This window comes from Kryptolebias marmoratus, linkage group LG9 (genome assembly GCF_001649575.2).
Source record: "Kryptolebias marmoratus isolate JLee-2015 linkage group LG9, ASM164957v2, whole genome shotgun sequence".
Classification (NCBI taxonomy): domain Eukaryota; kingdom Metazoa; phylum Chordata; class Actinopteri; order Cyprinodontiformes; family Rivulidae; genus Kryptolebias; species Kryptolebias marmoratus.
Window position 1 is genome coordinate 28359760 of NC_051438.1, and position 22717 is coordinate 28382476.

Below are 22717 nucleotides of genomic sequence, written 5' to 3' on the forward strand. Positions count from 1 at the left end.
CTTATTTTTTGTTTTTATTCTTGTTTTATAATTGTTTTATTGTATGTTATATGTAAAGCTAACTTTGATTTTTCAAAAAAAATTGCTATATAAACACTTAATTCACAAATCGTTGCCGTCAAAAAGCTCCCCAGTTTGTAGTAAATGACACTTAATTCATTGCAAAGAATGAAATAAAGCTTTAAAAACAAGTTACCTAGAACTAAATAAAAGGGCTCAGTTTGAAAGCGTTTACTTTAGTTGTTTCCAGATATATTGATTCACAAGTCTGAAATGTGGGTCTGCACTCAGTGTAAACAAATCCAAAAACAATGTGGAAGCTTTTTTTAATTTAAGGACACTTTACCCACTGATATGAGAGAAACATTGTGCTAATTAAGTTTATTACAGCGAAAGCAGATCATTGCTCAGCTTTAGAAAGCTCTTACTCTGAATAGACGTGCCTCTCACCTTGTGCTTTTATTTTGTTGGGTCAAACAGGAAGTGGTTGTTTTTGTTGACAGAAACTGAGCGGCTGGTTGACAACAGGTGGAGAGCAGCAACACGAACACGATGAGAGGACGGTAACAACACGGTGAGACATCTGAACTCGGTTTACTTTGATTTCTCCGCCGTTTTAGGATTTATTTGTTTGTTTGTTTATTTATTTGTTTACCTGAAGGCTCTGTGGGTGAAATGAACCTGGAGGCGTGTTTTCTCCTTCAGATCTGGCCTGGCTGTGCTGTGTTTACATGACTTTAATAACAGAAATCTCTGCTCTGCTGTCTGAAGGAAATAAGCAAAAATCAAAATAAAACCTGAAATTCGCTGACTGGTTTCCACCCACATCTCTCGGTTTTTATTGAAAAAGAAAGCGTCTTCTTTTAACCTCAAGATGAAATACAAAACATCCAGTTTGTCTCAGAGTTATTTATCAGTAAACCATAAAACTGTTGGATTTATGACAGACACTTATTAGATTATTTCCTGTTTGTATGATAAATATCTACATGTATAAGGGATAGATTTTAAAAGATGCGAAAGCTATAAATATTATGTTTTAAGCTTCTGTTTTGTAATTTAATGTACTAAATATCACCTTTATGTGTGCTCAGTTTTTAAACCTGTTTGTCCTTCTGTCGTTACTGCAAAATGAAACTAAAACAGCAGAAAGAAATGTGAAATATAAGCTCTTATTTCTGATCAGTTTGAAGTCATCGTGGATGCACAAACATCCAACATGCTTTACTTTTACTGAGGAAACAAAATTCAGGGTTAGGGTTAAAATTATATTATTTTCTGAAGAAATGATAACATCAATCATAAGATTACAGTTTTGGAAAAGTTAAAAGGTGAAAAATGTAAATAAAAAAACAAAATGCAATGGTTTGCAAATCTCATAAACCCATATTTAAGTTTACTTTACGCCAGAAACATTTGACTTTTTACCAGATGAGTCAGAGCTTTTATTTATAACAGAAGCAGAAGTCCGTTCCATCTTCTCCAACCACGTCTTTATTAAAGCAGATAAAACAGTTTGGTTTTCTTCTGAAAGCTTCACTCTAAATATGAGTAACTCTGACTGAATTTCTTGCAGAATGAAGTCGATCTGTAAATTTTTCCACGATAACAAACAACACCTACACAGTTTGGTTCTGCAAACAGAGAGTCACCGGAAGGTTAAACTTTGTGGTTTGCACATTTCAGAAGAACTTCTCTGTTGCAGCTTCGGCAGCACATTTTCACCTCTAAGTTTGGTCTACAGAGAAAGCTCTGAACTGTATAAACTCACTCTTTAATTAAATACGTATTACTATGAAAGGAGAGCATATCGCCTGTTTTAAAATAAGATCTTATGAGAAATGACAGTTTTTGAATATAATGTTCTGCATCATCTCCTGCGATATCACAATCTGTTCGTGTTAGTATTTATTAGGGACGACTCTCAGCTACTTCCACACCAAATTCTGCCTCAGTATCTGTCAAATTGACTGAGTTACAGCTGACTGCAGTGGCCATCTTGGATTAGTTGCAGATGTACATCCAGGGATTATTTCTTTCCTTCAAACCTGTTTTTTTTGTTGCTGTCAGATCGGAGTCGGCTCTGCAGCATTCCTTAGACATACCGATCCGATGATAAGATTAACTCCTGCCTTCCTCATTCCTTCCCCATCAGACCCGGCTGCTGGGAGAACATCCTCTGGTTCAGATCTCATTCAGCTTGGCATGACGTGGAACGAGCATTTCATTTATAAATGACACCTAAAGGAAGCAACTTATTTAATTTAATGTCCAGGTAACCAAACAGCCGAGGTCTAAAACCGGATGGGAAATGTTGTAGAGCGTTGGGAGTTTGTTGGCATGTATGAACCTGAACTCTCTGGCTTTACGTAACATTCGGCACGAGGATAAGAGGAGATTTCCTGGGACTTGTTTTTGCTCATAGAGGGTCTTTTTGTGAATTTGGTGGCTGGTAAAAACACAGCAGTAAGCAACAAAAATGTCTAAACAAAGTAGGATAATGTTACAGGACATAACGAAAATAAGACTATTTTTATTGATTTTTGCACAAGTTTACTATAATATCTTGACAACAAACGCACAAAAAGACATTACGAATAAAAAAGTTGTAGGCTTTTTCTAACTTACATTTTAAGTTATGTTTTAAATTTATACACTCTGGCAAATAACACTTTGAAAGGCTGCAAACTTTTCACAATTTGGTGTAAAATTAGCCAAAAAATGAACAAAACCTTTCTTTTTTTTGCCTTGTTTGCTTGTTCGTTTGAAATACAACTTGTGTGTCTAAATAAATCTGACACAAAAAGCTAAGTAGTGACTTTAAATTTAAATGTCTCCTTTTGTTTGCAGCCACCAGAAGATGCAGACAATCCCTCTGCGGCTGAAAGAGGATGGGACGTCCCCCTGTGCTTTTGTTTTCTGGGTGAGCAGAACTTCAATCACTCCGCTGCCCCGTCTTCGCTGGCCCCAGGGTCGCACCGAGCCTCTGATTGGTTCTACAGACCCCCGAGAAGACTGATCGGCCAATCAGAGTCCAGCTGAGTGAGTGCAACTTCCTCCTCCAACCAGCTGCTGCAGTCAGTCAGCTCATTCAGCAGCGTGTGTGTGTGTGTGTGTGGCCACCCTCCCCTCTGTTTCCTTTGCTAAATAGCCATCCCACCCTTCTTTCCACTCCCATCCCCCCCTTTTCCTCGCATGTCTTTCCTTGACTCACACACTCCGGCCACATGAGGCTCAGCAGCAGCCTGCTGTGTGTGAGTCACTGGAGAAAGTTACACCGGTGTGTTTGTGTTTGTGTTTTCCTCTGCAGCACATTCTGCTTCACGTCGGGAGGAGGTCTCCGGTCGCCGCAGCTCAGCAAGGATTTCAGACAAGGTAATGACAACCTCATCACCTGAAAATGTTTGTGAGGGTCACTCTTGCACACCGTGTTATTGTCAGGACAGTGGCGTCTTTGGAGCGATCTGTTTTTACCCTGAACCTTCCTCAGCACTTCTTGTCAGAAGGGACATTTTGTGTTTGCTGCTGGTTTTTGTTGCAAAGGTTATATTTATTAAAGCACCTTATTATTATTAGCAGTATAAACATGAGTTACTCTTTATTTAACAAACTCAAAGTTTTTAATTTTACTGGCCCACTCTGGCTGCACAGTTGTCCTGCAGGACGGAGGTGCTGGGTCTGACTCCTCTCCCTGTGGGTATTTTTTGTCCCACAGTCTAAAAACATGCATGTTGGGGTAATTGTCAGTTCAGACTTAGGTGTGTGTGTGAGTGTGTTTGTGATGCTTGTGATGAGCTGATCTGCTCACGGTGTACCTCACCTTTCGACCAATGACTGCTGGAGACGGGCATCATCTTCCCACGACGCTGAACAAGAACGAGCGGAGAAAGGAACTGAATGAACGAGGTGCTGCTGCTGTGTTTGGCCTCAGTATTAAACCTGGTTGGAGTTTAAATTAAAGCCACTCAGAGCTGGAAACACAATTCTTTTGCAGTGCTAACTGCTAATAAGGGCCTGTTCACACTTGATGCAGAAATTTGCATCTTGAGTAATAAGTGGTCACTCAAGGCACAAATATAAATAATGCCTGATATGAATGCACACCCTCAGCTGTTCATTCGGGTTTGGATTTACTGCCTGCATGATGGTGCCAGATGCAAACAGCTTTCAGCCCTTTCTGAAAGCCCATTTAGGCACAGGTTGTTGTACTTTCACTGGTCCTCACTGCTGTTGAGGAGTTTAATTTTGATGACTCTTTTTTTGTGTAATTATAAGATGAGCTAACATGTTTTCAGGTGGTTTATTCAATGACATATGACTCTGTAGCTGTTAATAGAGGAGTAAAATGTGTTTATAATGATCATAATTGTACATCACAAAGGTTTTGTCATGATGTTAGCTGGTAGAGGACAGTAATCAGAAAAGAAGTCTTCTCTCGCAGACTTGTACGTTTTTCACTGAGTCAACGATGAGGTTTTCTGCAGCGTCTGTCCTTTAAAGCCACAGATGATTCATGTGGTGGTTAATTGTCACACAGCGGCTGCAGCTTCCTGGGGGTTGGCACATTGTGCCTCACAGTATCCATGACAATATGTCTCTCCCTCACTGCAGGTTTGTCTAAAATAAATAAAGCATGTAATCTGCTGCTTTATTGGGTTATTAGAGCCACGGGTGGTTAATAACCCAGTGGTTAGCTCTGTGGCCTCAGGGCAGGAAGGTTGCGGGTTCGCCTCCCGGCCTGGAGCCTTTCTGTAGTACTCTGGTTTCCTCCCACTGACCAGAAACATGCAGGTCAGGTTCTTTGGTAACTCTAAGTTGTCCCGAGGTGTGAATGAGAGCGTGAACGGTTGTTTGTCTCGTTTGTCTCCACGTGTCTCTGTGATGGACTTTTGACCTGTCCACATGTACCCTGCCTCTCGCAGTGACCACTGGGTGATGAATGGTTGGGTAAAAATGCTGTGTTGACACTTTTCTTTGACATATCTGTAACTTTCTTCATGACGTCTACAACAGATGTGACAGATGTTGTAAGACCCCTCCATCCTTTCTCAGTGTCATGAAAAAAGGACATGCTTCACATTACTTTCAAATTATGGAGATAAGAAACTCTACTTCCCAGAGATAAAGGAAGAAATGTTGGAGAGGAAACACACACACACACACACACACAAGTCAGAACGTGATGAAGAAATGTGATTTTTTAACAACTGAATAAAGTTTAAAGTGATCTTGTGTTTGACAGTGATCTCCGTCATGGAGGTGCCCAGGAGGCCCTCCATCACGCTGGTGCTCCCCACACCGGCTCCGTCCTCTCTGCGACCCCAAGGAGCGGTGAGAAGAAGCGCCATGAAAGTGAAGCTCCAGAACTCGACGGAAAGCTTCTCAGAGAGAGACGACGGAGCTGGAGACGCTCAGCTCAGCTCAGAGGAGGAAACGGCAGAGGAGTCTCCGACTCCAACTAATTCTTCAAATACGAAGTTTGTGCGGCCACTTTTAAGGCCTCCCTCACAGGACAGCTTCTCCGAGGACTCGATATCAGAGGAGAGGCTGGCAGAGGAAGCAGAAGAGGCCAAAAAGAGGCGTGAGGAGGAGGAAGAGGAGGCTAAAGAGAGGAAAGCCCAGCGACAGCGGCTGGCCATAGAGGAACTTGTCCAGACTGAGAAGAATTATCTGAAAATGCTGCAGATTTGTTCCGTAAATATTCGGAGCAACCTGAAGCAACTCCAGGTAAGAGAAAACAAATAACCTGCAGAAAATGTTTTAATTCAAACACCGAGCAGTTTTAGGTGCATGAGCTCCTTTTATGTGTTTGCATGTCAGCAAGTCTGAAGACGAGTAAATAAATCTGTAACTCCGGGAAAGAGACATCCTCTTTAACACGTTCACCTGTCATCCATTCATAAGGTTCACAGCGACTAAACTATAAACAGCACAGAGAACAGATTTCACAAGGAAACACTTCAGATTCTTTAGTAGCAATACTCAAACCTGTCATCACGAAACATCTACACACTGATACACACAGAAAAAGGTGACAAAGAAGAAGATTTTTGCACTAGAAGTTCTGGTTATCGCTCACCGCTGACAGACAACGGTGGAGGATAATGTGTTTGTTTACCAAATGATGGGAAATATAAAGTACTCTTGTTTTGAAAATACAAAAAATAGAACATGTTTCTTAGTGAAGTAGTTTTAACAGTTATAAGAATTAGCTCTGCAGCTTTTCATTATGTCTGAGGTGTCACTGATTACAGGGAAATAATCTTCATTATTTCTCATAAAACATATTCGGCCTAATGAACTGTGAGTGGGCATGTAAACGATAACAGAAAAGACATTTTTAAGGGAACAAATATAAAATAAAGGAGCTAAGTTCACATGAAAGGAGGAATTTTACTGTTCAGTGTCTCATCTGAAGAGAGAAATTTACCATATATTTTATAAACTGAACAAAATGAGTGAAAAAGACTTTAAATTATATATAAAATATGAAGATGATTGGTGAAAAACAGAGGCAGCAGAGAGGAGAAAAACAGAACTTGGACATGAATGCTGATATTGTTAGACTGATGAGCCGTCTGATTGTTTTCTGTGGAGAAACTGCAGATTGTTCTGTTTTTCACCACAATTCTCTTATTAGAATAAAATGGAGGAGGACAAAAAAGATTTAATCAGCTGCAAAGAGAAGAACTACAGACAAACATGTTGTATTGTTTAAGTAAAAATTAAATAATAAACCTTTAATCCTAGAATTATGTAATAACTGTAGTTACCAGTTACCAGATTTGATGTTTTTAGTTTGTTCTTTTACTCTTTTGTATAGAAAATCCTTTTTCCTTCAGTAAAATACGTCATAAAGTCAAACAGAAGATGTGCACGAATCGTTCTCGACCTGAAACTTTCTTTGGGCGTCATTCTCCCCACGTTCATCTTGATAACAGCCGAGGGACATACAGGACATTTGCAGACACAACTAAACCAGATTTTATTCTTTATTTGTTTTATAGTTTATCTCTATTTACTCCAAACAGCTTCTTTGCACTCATTCCAGGCAGCAATAATGACTCCAGGTTTTCTCACCGAGTTCACCTGTTTTTCCATCATTATTTCTTATAAGTCAGGCATGCAAATAGAGTTTGAATGAATTTTATTGAATAAAAAATAATGAGAAGACAGTTATGTTATTTAATGTTAGTTTAATGTTTAATGAGACTGAATCAGATCTTATAAGCCTAGTTTTTCTTCTGTGAGGAGTTTTAAAACGGTAATTTTTCTTCTTTCATCCTGTGTTTGAGGAATAACTGCCTGAATAAAACACAGCATCTCTTAATGCATCACGAGTCCAGTCTGCTGTCCAGTCACATTCTTCTGTTTATTTCCTTTTTCTTGTAACAATCAAAGCCTCCTCCAGCCAACCTGGACAGTCTGTTTCTCTACATCGAGGACGTGATGGACGTGTCGAGACGTCTTCTCAGCCTCTTCAACCAAACGCACCTCCAGCCTGAAGACCCGCACTACTTAGAAACTCTCTGTAAGAAATACAACTTCCTTTAAGAGCTTATTGAATCAGTAAAACTACAGATATTGACTGGGTGTGTCACTGCTTGGACATGAGCCTGTAAGGATTTAACAAAGGAAGATCGTTGTTATCTAATTAAATGTGTAATTTCTTTTTGTTAACATGCTTGTTGTTGTCTGTTTGGCTTTTAGTTTCAGTAAATTACTCCTAAACCATTTCTTGTATTTAGTAATATCTATTTATTTCGAAAACTCCTCCAAAATTCTCCTATTTAAAAGGATTATTCTCACAGATGCAGGGAAGTCGTTGTTTTCTAAAATGCTGAATTATTTTAAATCTTCTCGTGTTTTTCCTGTATGTAACGAAGTAAAATGGCGTCTTTTCTCCTGACAGGTAATTCATTCCTCAGTCTGTCTTCAGACATCGAAGCAGCTTATAAGGAATACTTGGCTAACTACAATAATATTTCGGTGGTGGAGAACGGCTACAAGCAGAAAGAGGCACTTTGGAAGGAGATCATCAGAGTCATTAAGCTCTCAGCGTAAGTTTCAAGCTGGTTTTTTTGGCCTCACATCACACCAAAAAGCACCAGAGCAGTTAATGATCAGTAAAATGTCTTGTATTATTTACTTTTTTCTTTATAAATGAGTGAAAATGCTGATAACGTGTCTCCCCAGGCCGGAGGTGAACGCCACCTCTCTGAGTTTCTTCTTGGTGATGCCGGTGCAGCAGATCACCCGCTACCCGCTCCTCCTGCAGACCATCCAGAAACACACGGAGCCCGCTCACCCGGCCTACGCCCTCCTGGAGCAGACCGCTCACACCTCCATCGCCCTCAACTGTCGCATCAACGAGTACAAGCGCTTCCGGGAAGTCGGTGAGAAAACGCGTCTCATTTTGGGCCTTCTGATTAAAACGAGAACTCTGCTCGGTGCAGACGTTTCCAGGAAGGGTTTTAAGCATTCCTGATCTGTTTGTAGCTGATAAATACAAGAAGACGGAGTCCCTGACCATCAGGGACAAGATCAACCGCCTCAACACCCACAGTATCGCCAAGAAGACCGCCAGGTTCAGCCAGCACCTAAAACACGAGACTGGAATTAAACCGAAGGTGGGATCTTGTTGTGAAAGCAGACAGCTAACAGAGCCGAGCTTAATCCAGAAGGATCAATGAAGCAACGCATTTCCAAACGCAATAAAACGCCTCTATCATCACATCTTTAACCTTCAGCTGCTCCTCAGCAGTTAACCATTAACAGGATAAAGATTAGAGCTGTTTACTCTGCTGCAAACCTTTTACCTTTGTTACTTTTCAGGTCCAGGCAGAACCTGAAACTGCTTGTTTTTTAAAAAAATAAATTAATTTCCAGCTTTTAAATCATGAGAGATTAAAGCCTGGTGAGAATAAGATGATCTGTGGCAACTTCGTTCATGTTGTTGTGATGAGCAGCGTAACATTTTGTAGATCAGCTGTAAAAATTAAAAAAAAGAAAACCGATGCAGAGTTATGTATGTGGGAAATGATGTTGACATTTCTGACACACCTAAATGAAGTAACTTCAACAGTCCATGTTTACACAGAACCTTACATCTGGCTCGAGTTATTCCTGAGATCATTTCAGATCTTTAATATCATCCAGGAACTAAAAAAATAAATCTGTCTTCATGTAAATCCAATCCTTTAAACTCTTTTCTTCCTAAAATCTTTGTTGTATGTTTTAATCATCAGATGATGACTTTAAAGTTTAATAAAAGTCTTTGTCAGAAGGGTTAAATTCCAGCTTGTTCCTCCAGATTTGCATGTTTTTTTTAATCTCGTGCTTCACAAAGTATTTCTGCACGTTCTCCTGCAGCTTGTAGACGAGGAGTTTGATGCTTTTGAAGGTTTCTTTAACATCCTGGAGAACGGGATCCTGGTTCTTCTGGAGAACGTGGAGCAGTACCTTCTCCACCTGCAGGTATTTCAGTTTTTCTTTTTTAAAAAAGATTTAAATACCACAGTTTGAAGATGTGGCAGCTCTGTCAGATGTTTTTATTTCCTCTTTAATGAGAATAAAGATGTTTTTATGAGGAGGAGGATCACGGAGGCCTGAAACTTCCTGGTGTGGATCCCAGACAGAACAAACATCTTAGTTTCTGTCAGGAATCACAGTTTGCCCCTGATCCTGACCCATAACTCCACGGTGAAGCTGGACGAGAAACACGTGTTTCTTTGTTTGTGATCGTCCTGCAGTCTCATCAGATTCCAGACACATAATCTGCTTATCTTCTAACCCGAACCCTGACCCTGCTGGCAGCTTTAAACCAGACTCCTTTATAATCAGTCAAAAATGTAACTTTTTATTTTTAATCCTCAGTTCTTGTTAGTTATTGGGTGTTTTTCTTATGTGTCCCTTTAAAGGTTAAATAAGAACAACACTTACTCATTTCAGCTCACACACTGGAACTTTCCAGACCACAGGTGGAGAAGTTAAATAAAAGGAAATATCTGTTTACTGATGTTATTCCATTTTTGAGTCACGCTGTGTAAACTCAGCCCTAAAATTAGCCTTCTCAAGGTTTTTACTCTGTTTCCAGGCAGGAGAAATCACTTCATTCCCTCTTATTTTACATTATCCCTCTACTTTTCTGCTTTTATCATCACCTGCATGCAAAGTATCTTTTAAATTAAACTGTTGTTAAGTTGGTTCCTGTCTTGCCTTTTCCTTCCCTCACCTCGTTGCTTTAACATCTGTGTGTTCTGGATCAACCTTCTAACCTTTTTGTTTTTGGTCTGCAGAGGTTTCTTACCTGCAAGACAGAAGAGTTTGACTTTGAAATGGACGGAGAGAAGAGCCCCATTTGTTACAAAGAGATCACCACGGCACTCAGGCAGTGGATCCTTCCAACATTTGTGAGTTTCATCGGATGAAGAGGCACCTAAACATCTCTCCTGGAGAACGGATTCAAAGCTGACATTTTACTTCCCTTCCTTCAGGAAAAAAGGACGAGGACGCTGGTTCACAAGCCTCTGTGTGCGCTCCGTGACCTCCTGGTGGGCCCGAGGAACCTGATCAGAAAGAGGCTCGACAAGCTGCTCGACTTCGAGATGATCGAATCCAAATCCAATCTTAGTTACGAGGAACAGGCTGTGGCCAACACATACAGGTACAGAGAGAGACGTTCATCAGCTGCTGCTCCCAGTTACTGCAGAGTTTATTTCAAGCTGATTAAACTCTGATTTCGGTGGCGAAGGGAGCTTTTGACAATCCTGGTCCTGGAGGGCCGCTGTCCTGCATGTTTTAGGTGTTTCTCTGCTTTGACACACCTGATTTGAATGACTGAGTGATTAACAGGCTTCTGCAGAACTTGAAGACCTGCTGAAGAGCAGGATAGTGTCCCTCCAGGACCAGGATCGGACACCCCTGGACTAAAGCGTTCACCTTCTTCACTGTTTTTGTGGTTTTCAATGCAAACGCTGCACCTGTCCTCCGTTCCTGTTCGCTGTTTTAGGACAATCAACACTTTGCTCCTCAACGAGCTTCCTCGCTTCAACGGCCTGGCTCTGCAGCTGATCTGGAGCATGCTGGGGACATTCAGCTGCCTCCACAGAGACCTCGCTGCAGACATGGAGCAGATGTTCCAGAGCTTCGCACAACAGGTGCAATCTCACAGGCGCCAGTGAAAGTTTCACCCTGAAAGCTGCCTTCAAATGACCCGTGTCCATCCGTCTCCTCGCAGCTTCCTCACAGCTCGCTCGACCCGAGCGCTTTCTGGAAGTGGGCGGAGTCTGAGGTGCTGGAAAGTGGGCGGAAGCTGCAGACGGTGTGTCGAAGTGTGGAGGACTCCCTCAACGCACCAGCTGTTCAGGTATAGATTGGTTGATTTTCGCCCTGCAGAGTAAAAACAACGCAGCTGAAAAAACAGACCAACAGGTTTGACTAAAGACTGTAAATTAACAATGTTGTTATTAGAATAATCTGAACACACACCTGCTGTTTGTTATAATCTGTTAAACTGGTCAAATTCAGACCAATACAGTTCAACAACACAGATATTCCTCCAGTACTAAGAAAATAAATGTTGATTTTTATTCTTAATATTTAACATCACTTATATATTTAATATTCAGGGATTATATAACTCAAAAACAGCATCTACAACATGATTATTATGGTTTTTAATCTTTGCACAGTTTTACAATCTAACTCCTTCTGCAGACTTTTTGCCATTTTAGCTGTTTATATATAAAAAAGTTCAGCTCATTCAGGAGATAAGTGCTGTGACTTTTAAGATTTGTAATTTATATATTTTTCAAAATATTAAACTTTTATTTTTACAAACATTTTCCCCTCAAAATACATTATTCTCAGTTCCTTTAAACACTGGCTCTAGTTTTGTTTTCTTATTCGACTTTTAGATTTTAGCTGCTGTTCTGCTGCTTTTAGCTTTTAGCCAGCTTTTTGATACTGTTAGCTTTTTCCTGGTCTTTGGCTACTTTTAGCTTTTAGCTAACCATTTACTACTTTTAGTTACCTTTTTGCTACTTTTAACTTAACTTTTAGCTAGTCTTTCAGCTTTTAATTAGTGTTTTGCTAATTTTAGCTAGCATTTTGCTTCTTTTAGCTACTGTTATGGTTTTATCAGCTTTTTTCAGCTTCTTCAGCAGATTTCAGCGAGGTCACTCTGCATTTTATCTACTTAAAAATAAAGATGATACTTCAGCACTTTGTTTTACTTTTATAAGTTGATCATATTAATAAATTCTGCTCCTGACCAACAACATTTCATGGTTCTTCGGTTGTTACTGGACTTTGGTAAATATTCGATCATTTATCAACTCTTCACTAACACGTGATCAATATATAATTTCTTCCTCAGACAAAAATAAATCTTAGTGAGCCACGACTTTCTGTTAAACGCGTCTGAGTTGGCTCGAGTAAAACTCATCCAACAACTCGCCCAAAAACCCTTTGAGTCAGTGGAACGTGCATTCACAGAAGGTTTAAAAATAACCTGTGAATAATTGTTTCTATCGACTGTGTTCCATCAGTCACACGACATCCAGAACAATATCTTCAGCTTCATGACATTCCAGAGTAATTACTCCTCCGTGACGAAGGAATGGGTCCAGAATGTGCTGCTTCTTGTTCTGCAGCTTTCTTAATGGCATTAAATACGTCCACAAGTTCACAGGATCTTTAAAACTAAGCTGTTATTTATGAGAAACCTGAAGTTTAGGCAGTAGCCTGAACAAAATGACTGTAAAACAAGGATATATCAGGTCCCTTCACACTTATCCTTGATTTTCATTCCTTTCCTTTTAGCCTCTGAGCCCGTCCTCTCAGCGCCGCCTGAAGCAGCTAACGGATAAACACGGTTCGGGAAAGATCTACCAGGTGATGAGCACGGTGGCGGGCAGCCGGGACCTGGATCTAAACCTGACTCGGGGAGAGTTTGTGGCCGTTATCAGCGAGGCAGACACGCGCGGAGACAAACGGAGATGGCTGGTTGATGCTGGAGGTGAAAACATCTTACATCCATGAACTGAACCACAAAATAGGCTTACATATAATCACAAAACCTTTTCCAAAGTTGGTTTGCTTTCCATGTCTCAATGTGTCGACTTTAGCACAAACTGCAGTTTGAAGTTGGATTTAGTTTTATCAAAATTTTGTAAATCTCTACAGGGAGGTTTTAAACAGAGCTGACTGAGTGGAGAAACAGCAGAATATGTGATAAAACAGTTTCCAGCTGTGAAAAATTTAAAGTCTGTATGAAACAGGAGCAGGAGGAAGATAAATGTGGCACGTTGCTGCCATCTTGTGGCTGACTGTTTTTATTACACTGTTGCTGTTTTTACAGCAAAACTTATTAAATCCACAAATTTAATGTTTAGCATGTTAAAATATTATATGAAAATTGAACTGATTTGTGGAGGATTTAGAGGGAATGTTGTCCCATTCTGTCTGTTCAGCAGTCCTGGATGGGAGCAGATGTTGTTCTAAAACCTGGACTAATGCACCCCCATACCATCAGAGAGGCAGGCTGACCTCTTTGGTCCAGAGGAGACACATCTGTTCACATCTGGCTTCTCCTCTGCCTGATAGAGCTTTAAGCAGCATCTGTGGACGGCACGGTGAACTGTGTTTACAGACAGTGTTCCAGAACCAGCCTCGACCTTTGACCTCAGAGGTTCTTCAGATCTGTTGATGATGTTATGTTCAAAGGCTTCACATTTTTCCATGAAGGAACTTTATTCTGAAATTGTTCCACTGATTTCAGACAGTTTCTGTCAGGCTGGTGAACCTCTGCCCATCTTTCCTTCTGAAAGATTCGGCCTCTTTTTATATCCAGTCATTTTTACGGCCTTGTTGCCGTTTAGCCAAATAATTATTTGCAAAATACTCCTTCAGCTACCAGCTTACCTTTACTGCGTTTACTTTCCTGTCATAAAACTTAAAAATTACCTATTTTTTTCTGTATATAGTCTAATTCCAGCTTCAGCATTTGATGTGTTTACTATGATCCACTGTGAATAAAACCACTTTCTGATTTATTTATATTTTACACAACGTTCCAATGTTTTCAGATTTGAGACAAGTGAAAATATCTGTTAAATTTGTTGCATGTTGTAAAAATCTTCTGTTTATATTTTGTTTTCCAGTCACATATAGATACACAAAGAAAACTTATATATAGGTAGATAGATATTTTATTCTTTAAGTCCATGTTTGGACGTGTCCCTGATTCAGGGGACTGGATGTCATCAACAGAACAGTTAGGGATCCTGATGTGTTAAACATCTAAAACATGCACGAATCACTGTCTGTTCAGGCAGGAGAGGCTACGTTTCTTCATCGAAGCTCATTCGTTATCACCAAGCAATGGAGGACCCGCCCCCTTCGCCGCTCCTGAACACACCATTGGACGTGACGGAAAGGAGAAGACACTCCTACACACCAGTATACAAACCGATGAATGTCATGAGCCAGCCTTGCTTCCAGGTGAGTAATTACTCCCACATGCAGTATGGACTAAAGTCTGGTTACCACTTGTGAGATGCTAGTAATTCTCATTGCTGCCTAAAAGATCCAACCATAAACCTGCAGACTGTTGGGTTGTTTGTTTCGGACAATATAAACATAATAAAATAAAAAAAGTCAGATTTGACTCAGACTGTTTATGACACAGACCTCAGGCTCCAGCTGGGGGGTTAAATTATCTGCAACCAGACTCCAAAATACTAATACAAACTAAATTGGACATTTCAGAACCTTGTGTGTAGTCCAGAGAGTTGACTGATCAATGTGACAGCTTTCTGCAGCAAAAGCATCAATCTGCCACACGCTTCAATGTGTGTGTGTGTTTATTTATGCAGCCAACATGAGTTTATTTCTTAAATTTCACTCTGAAACTGAGGGCTGCTGAGTTACAGCTAAGAAATGAAAGTTAAACATTAGGCTGTAAACGTGGCTGTGCAGATGTGTTTTCAATCTGATTGTAAGTGAAAGCTGTCAGCTCAGACACCTTTCTTGTATCCTCAAACTGTCGTCCTCTGATTGGCACAGAACATTTCAGCGTCCAGTCACACCATCAGGTTCAGAACCGAAGAACAACTCACCCATACTGTAATCCACCTCCATTAAGAAAATGCATAAAAAACAGAGCTTTTATATGAAGAAGGGTTCTGATTTTTAACGTTTTTGATGTGCATTGAGGCTGTGCAGGCTTGTATTTAGTGCCAGCTGATCCCAATGGTCCTGTGATGGACTAGCGGCCTGTCCAGGGTGTCCCCCGCGTTCGTGACTGCTGGAGATACGCACCGGCTCCTTAACGACCCTGCACAGAAAAGCCTGTAAAGAAAATGGATGGTTGATTGCAATCAGGTAGCTAAAAACTATTTGAAACAACAGGCCTGACCAACGTCTAGTGTTTGCATTAAATCAGTTTGTGTTCTCACAGAAGCAGAAAGGTGTTTGTGCGTGTTATTAGTGGAAAGATTCATAATTAGCTGTTTAACCTTGTAAGTTGGTTTCTGTGTGAAGAGTTGAAGTTAATTTATGCGACGCAGGGCTGCAGGCTTAGATAAAGCTTTTCTGCGTGTGTGTGTGTGTGTATGTGCGTGTTGCTGGATTGATTTACATCTGTGACCATTTGAGTGTGAGAGATGGAGTGTCAGGGCCAGTAAATTTGCAATGCTTTATGGGAGTGTGTTCACGAGAGATTCTGGTGTGTGTGTGTGTGTGTGTGGGGAGGGCATCTGTGCACATGTGACAGAGATATGCCTTGCCAGTAAAAATGAGTAACTGCTCCAGTGACCTTATACAGGAGGTTTTTCCTCCTTACATTCATCCTCCATGACCCGAAGTCTGCTCAGACACAAAACAGACACACCCTGTGCTGTCCGTGTTGTTGTCAATGAATGAAACAAGTTTTTGCCCTTTTATTGACAACAAACTGTCGTGCTTCAGTTAAAGATATTTCATTCAAATTTAATTCCCTATAATTTAATTCCATACGACAGCCATTATGTCCTCAGTCCTCCCTCTCTCCAGCCACCTCCTCCTGCTCATCCAGAGGAGCTCCGAGGCGTTCCCAGGACAGCTGTGAGACACAATCTGTCCAACAAGTCTCCTCCCAGTTAGACATTTCTGAAACACCATTCCGAAGGGATCCTTATCGGATCCCCAAACCACCTCAACTGGCTCCTTTCGCTGCAGCGAAGCAGCAACTCTACTTTAAAGGGGATAGTTTTGTCTTTATGTTGTTTTTCAGTCTTACAAAGAGAAAACAGCTACAAACTAAACAAAACATTCATTTCCCTCTGGTTGGTTTAAAAAAACCAAACTAAAACAGGATCATTTCAGTCCACCCATCAGAAAACGTAAACACAGTTTAACTTTTGCTCTCACCTTAGTAACTACTGTCCACAGCCTATTTATCAAATTCACTTTCAGTTTAAAGTCTTGGACACATTACAGATCCAACAGCTCCTTACAGACATGCAGATTTTTACCTCCACTGAGGAGAAGGTTTCTGTCAGATTACCTACAACTAATGAACAGATTTAGATTAAAATTTCAGCAAATGTTGGGGGTTGTCACAACCAACTAGTGATTGAATTTTGGGGGTGATCCGGATCGCACCAGCGTCTGATGATGCTGTGAAAGTTTGTGCTTCTAGTTTTCTATCAGTTTGGGCCAGAAACTCCAGAGAAGAAGGTAGAATCACAATTTTAACACATTTTTTTTTACTTTTTACCTTCTGAACCACACAGGCAGTCAGTTAAATCTGTCTGTCTGTTCGTGACCAGATACCAGCAGAGGAGACGGTCTCTGCTACATTCCTTGACGTTTTTCTTTTCTTTTTAATTTCCATCAGCTAGTTAGCCGCAGAAAGTATCTGTCTGGCTTTATACCATGAATTCCTTCTCAGCCGAAGGCCATGGTCACTTCACTTTTTCCTTCCTGTCACTGCCTGGCAAAATGCTAATTAAATGCTAATTGGTGTAGACTGTCGGGGCAGAACTAATGTTGCAGCCGAGAGGTGGGCTGAGGTGAAGGGTTTGTTAATGACACCGAGCAGCCAGCTAAAGTCTGCTATTAGCACGACTGGGGTGCTCTGTCACACCAACACAAGGCTCATTAGGAAGCCTTCATCCTGTGGATGTGAGAGTGTGGGGTGATGAGCTGGGATTTGTCAAGACATAACTAGTGGGCTTAACCTTTTCACAGAATATCACAATGATGAGTAGTACAGAGTGTTTGCAGCTGTATCTGCGTATTTTCTCTCATGTTTCCTTTTTTAGTTCAGTTAAGAGGAAAAGAGAAACTTAAAGTATTTGCAGTTGTCTGATATAAACTTAGCGGGCACTGTACCGATCTGTTGTGGTGAAGAGAGAGCTGAGTCAAAAGGCGAAGCTCTCGATTTACCGGTCGATCTACGTTCCTACCCTCATCTATGGTCACGAGCTTTGGGTAGTGACCGAAAGAACGAGATCGCAAATACAAGCGGCTGAAATGAGTTTCCTCCGCAGGGTGTCTGGGCTCTCCCTTAGAGATCGGGTGAGAAGCTCGGTCATCCGGGAGGGACTCAGAGTAGAGCCACTGCTCCTCCACGTCGAGAGGAGCCAGCTGAGGTGGCTCGGGCATCTGGTGAGGATGCCTCCTGGACGCCTCCCTGGTGACGTCCCGCCGGGAGGAGGCCCAGAGGGAGACCCAGGACACGCTGGAGGGACTGAGAACGCCTTGGGATTCCCCCGGAGGAGCTGAACCAAGTGGCTGGGGAGAGGGAAGTCTGGGTCTCCCTGCTTAGGCTGCTGCCCCCGCGACCCGACCCCGGATAAGAGGAAGTGGATGGATGGATGGATGGATGGATGGATGGATGATACGAACTCCAAACATTAAAGACAATGTTCGTAACATTCAGACTAACTCACAACAAAAAGAAGGTGCACCTCGTATAACAAAACACCACGGCAGAGGTCGATTATCAGGGAGTCTTGTTCATGAGTGATGGGTTGACATCCAGTTTCAGGGCCTCATCTGCAGTGATGAGCTGCTTCTCCAGTCTGCTGGGGTGAAGGAGGAGCTGAGCTGAAAGCTCACTTATCAGAAGAATGGGATCCAAGCTGCTGAAATGAGCTGGTTGGAGCTTCACCATCCAGGTGGAGCTCAGCTGCTGAGGAGGTTCAAACATCTGATGAGGATGCCTCCTGCTGGAGGGTTTTTGGGCACGTCCCACTGGTAGGAAACCTCGGAGCTGACCCTAAACTTGCTGAAGAGATACACTCACCAGCCACTTTATTGGGTTCCTTGCTAGAACCAGGTTGGACGGCCTCTTCCTTCAGAACCGCCTTAATTCTTTGGAGCATGGATTCAACAGGATATTGGAAACATTCCTCAGAGAACCGGTAACATTTTAACATGCTGCTGATTTGTTAGCTGCACGTCTACGATGTGAGTCTCCCGTTCCACCACATCCTGAAGGTGCTCGGTTGGACTGAGATCTGCTGGCTGTGGAGATCCCATCAGCTCAGGCAACATTTGTCCAGTTTTGAGCCTGTGTGAGTCGTAGCCTCAGTTCCTTGTTCTAGGTTTGAAGATGGTCAGCCACAAAAATGACATTTAAAGAAGGTCTACTGTATAATTTTTTTTATTATAAGCTGCCCTTGTTAATGTTTTTGGGTCATGTTAACATTCTGACATGTAAAATAACCCGAGGAGGACAAACTGCGTCTATAAATGTGTTTAAAAAGAGCCTCATTAATGAAGATTTTCCTCTGAATTCAGAATAAATGTGATCTTCTAAGTGGATCTGGGGCAAATTTGACCATTTCTCCACAATAACAAACAAGCACAAAGGAATAAAAATGCGTGTTCTGGTTCTTTTTGACTTGCAGGTGATGGCCGCCTACAGCTTCACTGCGAGGGGAAACCATGAAGTTTCTGTTCAGGCCGGAGAGCCCGTTCGTGTTCTGGAGCCCCACGACAAACGAGGGAACCCCGAATGGAGCCTGGTGGAGGCTACAGGTGGTCAGAGGGGCTACGTGCCCTCCAATTACCTCACTGTGATGCCGATGGGGGCGGAGCCACCTGGCTTCAGAGTCTTTTGATAAGAGGAAGCACAGAAGCAAGTGGACAAAATAAGAATAAAAGCTTCAGGAGCATTAAAGTGGTTTAATGAAGCTGCAGCTACTACTGAAACAATACAGTGCATCCTCAATCTTAACCAGTAATTATTTTAATTTTCAGTGTCAAAATCTCTGTTTTTAACTAAATACTGGAGCAAATGCAACAAGGACTTGAGCAGCATGGATGTTTTTTCACTCAGTCCTGTTTGCTGACTATTCTGTTTAGTTTGACAACTGGAACGTTTTAAAAATTTATCTTCACAGCCTTTTTAACGGCACTCCTTGTGCACACGGGTGGATTTAAACTTAAAACATCACCAGAGAAGTTGCTTTTCATGAAATTTTCTGACATTCAGCATTTTACCCTTTTACTTTTTAAGTAAAGTTTTTGGGCCATATCTGCAAATGCCAGAAAAAAAAAACTCCAGTCCTGCTTTATGCAAAGCCAAAAACATAAATTTATAAGCTCTTTCTGAAAATGATTCATACCAAAGTTTGATCTAAAAAAGAAAATCTGCTTACAGACAAACTAACAGCGTTTGGTAGTTTGTTCTGCTCGTCCGTTCTCAATTCTGTGCTTTTATTTTAGGAAACTGATGCATGAGGTATCTCTTTTAAGAAACGTCCATTTGACTGAAAATCAAAAGCTTTGACTCAACATCAGACATGGCTGATGAGTAAATTAGTTCCTTGGGAAAGTGGAAGTACCAGAGAGGCTTGAGGAGCTGGAATGTGTGCAATAAGCTTTGAGATGTTCCTGTGTTTTTGTAAGTTTCAGTCTGTTTTTGCTCCACGCAATCATCGTCTTTAACAAGTGATTTATGTGACGTTGGTAGAAAATGAAGGATGCGGCAGCAGCTCTGCAGCTGCTTGGTTTAAAGGGAGGGGAGAGCTTTGCTGAAGGATAATCTTGAAGTTTGTCTGTTCTTTCAAAGTGCCATAAAAATGAAGGAAAAGAGAGAATTCTGAGTGTAACCTTGACTCATTTCCCATGATCCTCAGCGGGAAAGAAGGACACAGAAATTGAAAAAGAAAGGCAGGGTGTTCTCATTAGAGGGTTTCTGTGTTAGTGGGATAACTACAGCAGTGAGACACAGAGAGCAAATGGTGTGTATGTGTGTGATATATGAAACCGTGCTGACAGGTGTGTGTGTGTGTGTGAGCCTCCTCCTCCTCCTCCTCCTCCTCCTCACATGGAAGCAGAGGCAGCAGCCTATTGAGACTGACAGCTACATGGCACTCTCATCATTGCAGACTTTGTAATGTGATGTAAATGTAAAATATCTCTGGGGGAGAGGAGGAGCTGCAGACGGAAATGATGGAGGATCGGTAAACGTGTGTTTTCACCGTCTCCGCCCCTCACGACAGCAATACAAGTCAGGTTCCTCACTTAACAGGCTTTAAATCGTGAAATGGTCCAGACAGGACAGAGGTGACCCACTTCTGCATTCATACGCACCTAATAATAGTTGTTGCCATGGATACTGTCCAATCAGCGCAAATAATGTCTCTGTAGCTTTTCTTCAAGTTGACCAGCCCCTAAAATAATCAGACGCAGCATAATTTAGCTGCAAACATGTCAGTTTGTGTCGGCTTAATCAGGAGCGAGAAAAGTCTCAGAGGTTAGATCAGTTTTATAGCATTCAATCAGAATATTCTAATTTATCTTTCGCAAATGTTACAAATGTTGTCTGACGTCCCTTTGGTCACACGTTGAGTTAGACGCTGCAGATGTGCTGCAGATGTGCAGCAGGAGGAAGGAGCTGCTCAGCTGGAGCTCAGCTCATCCCATCAGTGTGAATGTCAGAGAGGAGCAGAGCAGCAGGAGGCCTCTGACAGAGCGGGCAATAACACTTTCAAAATGCCACAAAAGCAAATGTCTTCGAGGCGATTTTACCTGGTTTTTCCTTTTCAGAGGCCATTTTAGGAGAGACGGATGAATAAAAACTGGTAAAAAGAAGGAAATATTCATAAAATAGGAAACAAAATCCTTTTTATATTGATGGTTAATGTGTCTTTAAATAAAAACATTTAGAAGAGCCGTTTAGGATGAAGCCTGACTGTTTTGATGTGTTGGTACGCTTTTATGCTCAGATTTGTTGAGTAAAGTATTCTGATCAAAGTGCTTTGTTTACATTGATTGCATGCCTGCATTTCATAACTGCATATCAATATATCTGGAAAACTTCTCGCGTAAACGCTTTCACACTGCACCACTGTGTATAGTTTAGGATAACCTTTCTCATGTTTGATTTCATAGTTTGAGTATATTCAACAAAATATGCATAAAGTATAATTACTACACAGGGAAAATCTTGAACCACTTGCATGTTTAGGCCCAAAACAGTCTTTCTGGGTATTTTTGGTCAAAGTGTGTTGTTGTTGTTCCTCATCTCCACCACTAGAGGGAGGAGGGGACTTAAATTGGTTGTTTGATAGGAGAGTCTTTATGGTTTACTGTTTGTTTTTTATATTAACATCATTACCTTGGTCAGTATTTATTCTGACATAACCTGAAAGCAAAATCAAAGTAGATTCTGAACATTCTGTTAATACACTATATATTTTTAATTAACCTGCTGTAAAACAAGCACGTTTAACCTGCTGATGACACAATTTTCTGTTAATAATTTATTATTGTGTCAGTGAGTTGTGCTTTTTTAACTTATTTGATGCTGTCGAAGCACGATGAAGTCCTTGAAGTGTTGCCAAAGTTGTGATGTTGAGTTAATTCCGTCGCCCGTGTCTTCTCGCCGCAGATGGGATTCTCTGCAGTGCAGCAGCTGTGATCTGACTGTGTGCTTTCAATAAAACAACACTCAAACCTCCTCAGCGTGCTCGTCTCATTTCACGCAAGAATCAGAGGCATTAAGATGTTAAATACCAATGTTAACAAATAAAAAACAGCAGGAAGAAACCCCTGATTTTATGCTTTAGGTTGCTCCACTGAATCCTTTTTGGAAATGCTAGATAATCTGACTCCCTCCTGATTTCTCAGGCCACCAAATCCCACAGCCTCTTTGTCAGCGGAGTCATTTTCTCCCATTAAAACCAGTAAAATCTGATTCTTCGAGAGTGGAAGTGTTTGCTCCCTGGACTGTTTGCACAGCAGCTGTCACTACATCATCTGCTTTATCGAATAGACCTCTTCACTTGTATTATTACTGCCTTCCTGTTTTCTTTTTAATGTGTTCACGCCACACCGACTTCTGTCCTCAAAGATAAACGAAGAAGTTTCTGTTTCCATCCAGGTGAGTTCACTGCCCGGGAGTCAGTATTTCCCAACAAACAAACACTTTTTCCTTTTTGATGTTTAATTTATTTAATTGTTGCACATAGGTTTTTATCTTGATAGCATCATCTATTTGCCTGACGTCAACATCCAGACACATGGGTCCAAAAGGGTTATTTGTTTCTTTTTAGCATCAGTTCAATTGATTTTTAAGATGGCTCTATTTAGTTCATTGATAAAGAGCCAAGTCAAGAAATGCTAATGGATAATGAAACGAAGACATCCCAGCATCGATCTGCACTGAAGGGGGGAAACCCACAAGATGACAAATAATGAGGAATAAAGTGTGAAT

The 22717-nt window shown here is 41.2% G+C and overlaps 1 protein-coding gene across 1 annotated transcript; it reads left to right on the top strand.

The window, feature by feature from the left end:
• The first annotated feature begins 490 nt into the window (after positions 1-490).
• arhgef37 (Rho guanine nucleotide exchange factor (GEF) 37) lies at positions 491-21961 on the top strand. The gene is made up of 16 exons (XM_017429784.3): positions 491-574; positions 2851-3042; positions 3311-3375; positions 5243-5727; positions 7402-7531; positions 7913-8060; positions 8197-8396; positions 8500-8630; positions 9373-9477; positions 10299-10412; positions 10497-10666; positions 11012-11159; positions 11240-11368; positions 12826-13021; positions 14336-14505; positions 18903-21961. The coding sequence occupies exons 4-16, from the start codon at positions 5254-5256 to the stop codon at positions 19113-19115; spliced, it is 2328 nt and encodes a 775-aa protein (XP_017285273.1). The 5' UTR covers positions 491-574; positions 2851-3042; positions 3311-3375; positions 5243-5253; the 3' UTR covers positions 19116-21961.
• The last annotated feature ends 756 nt before the right edge of the window (positions 21962-22717 follow it).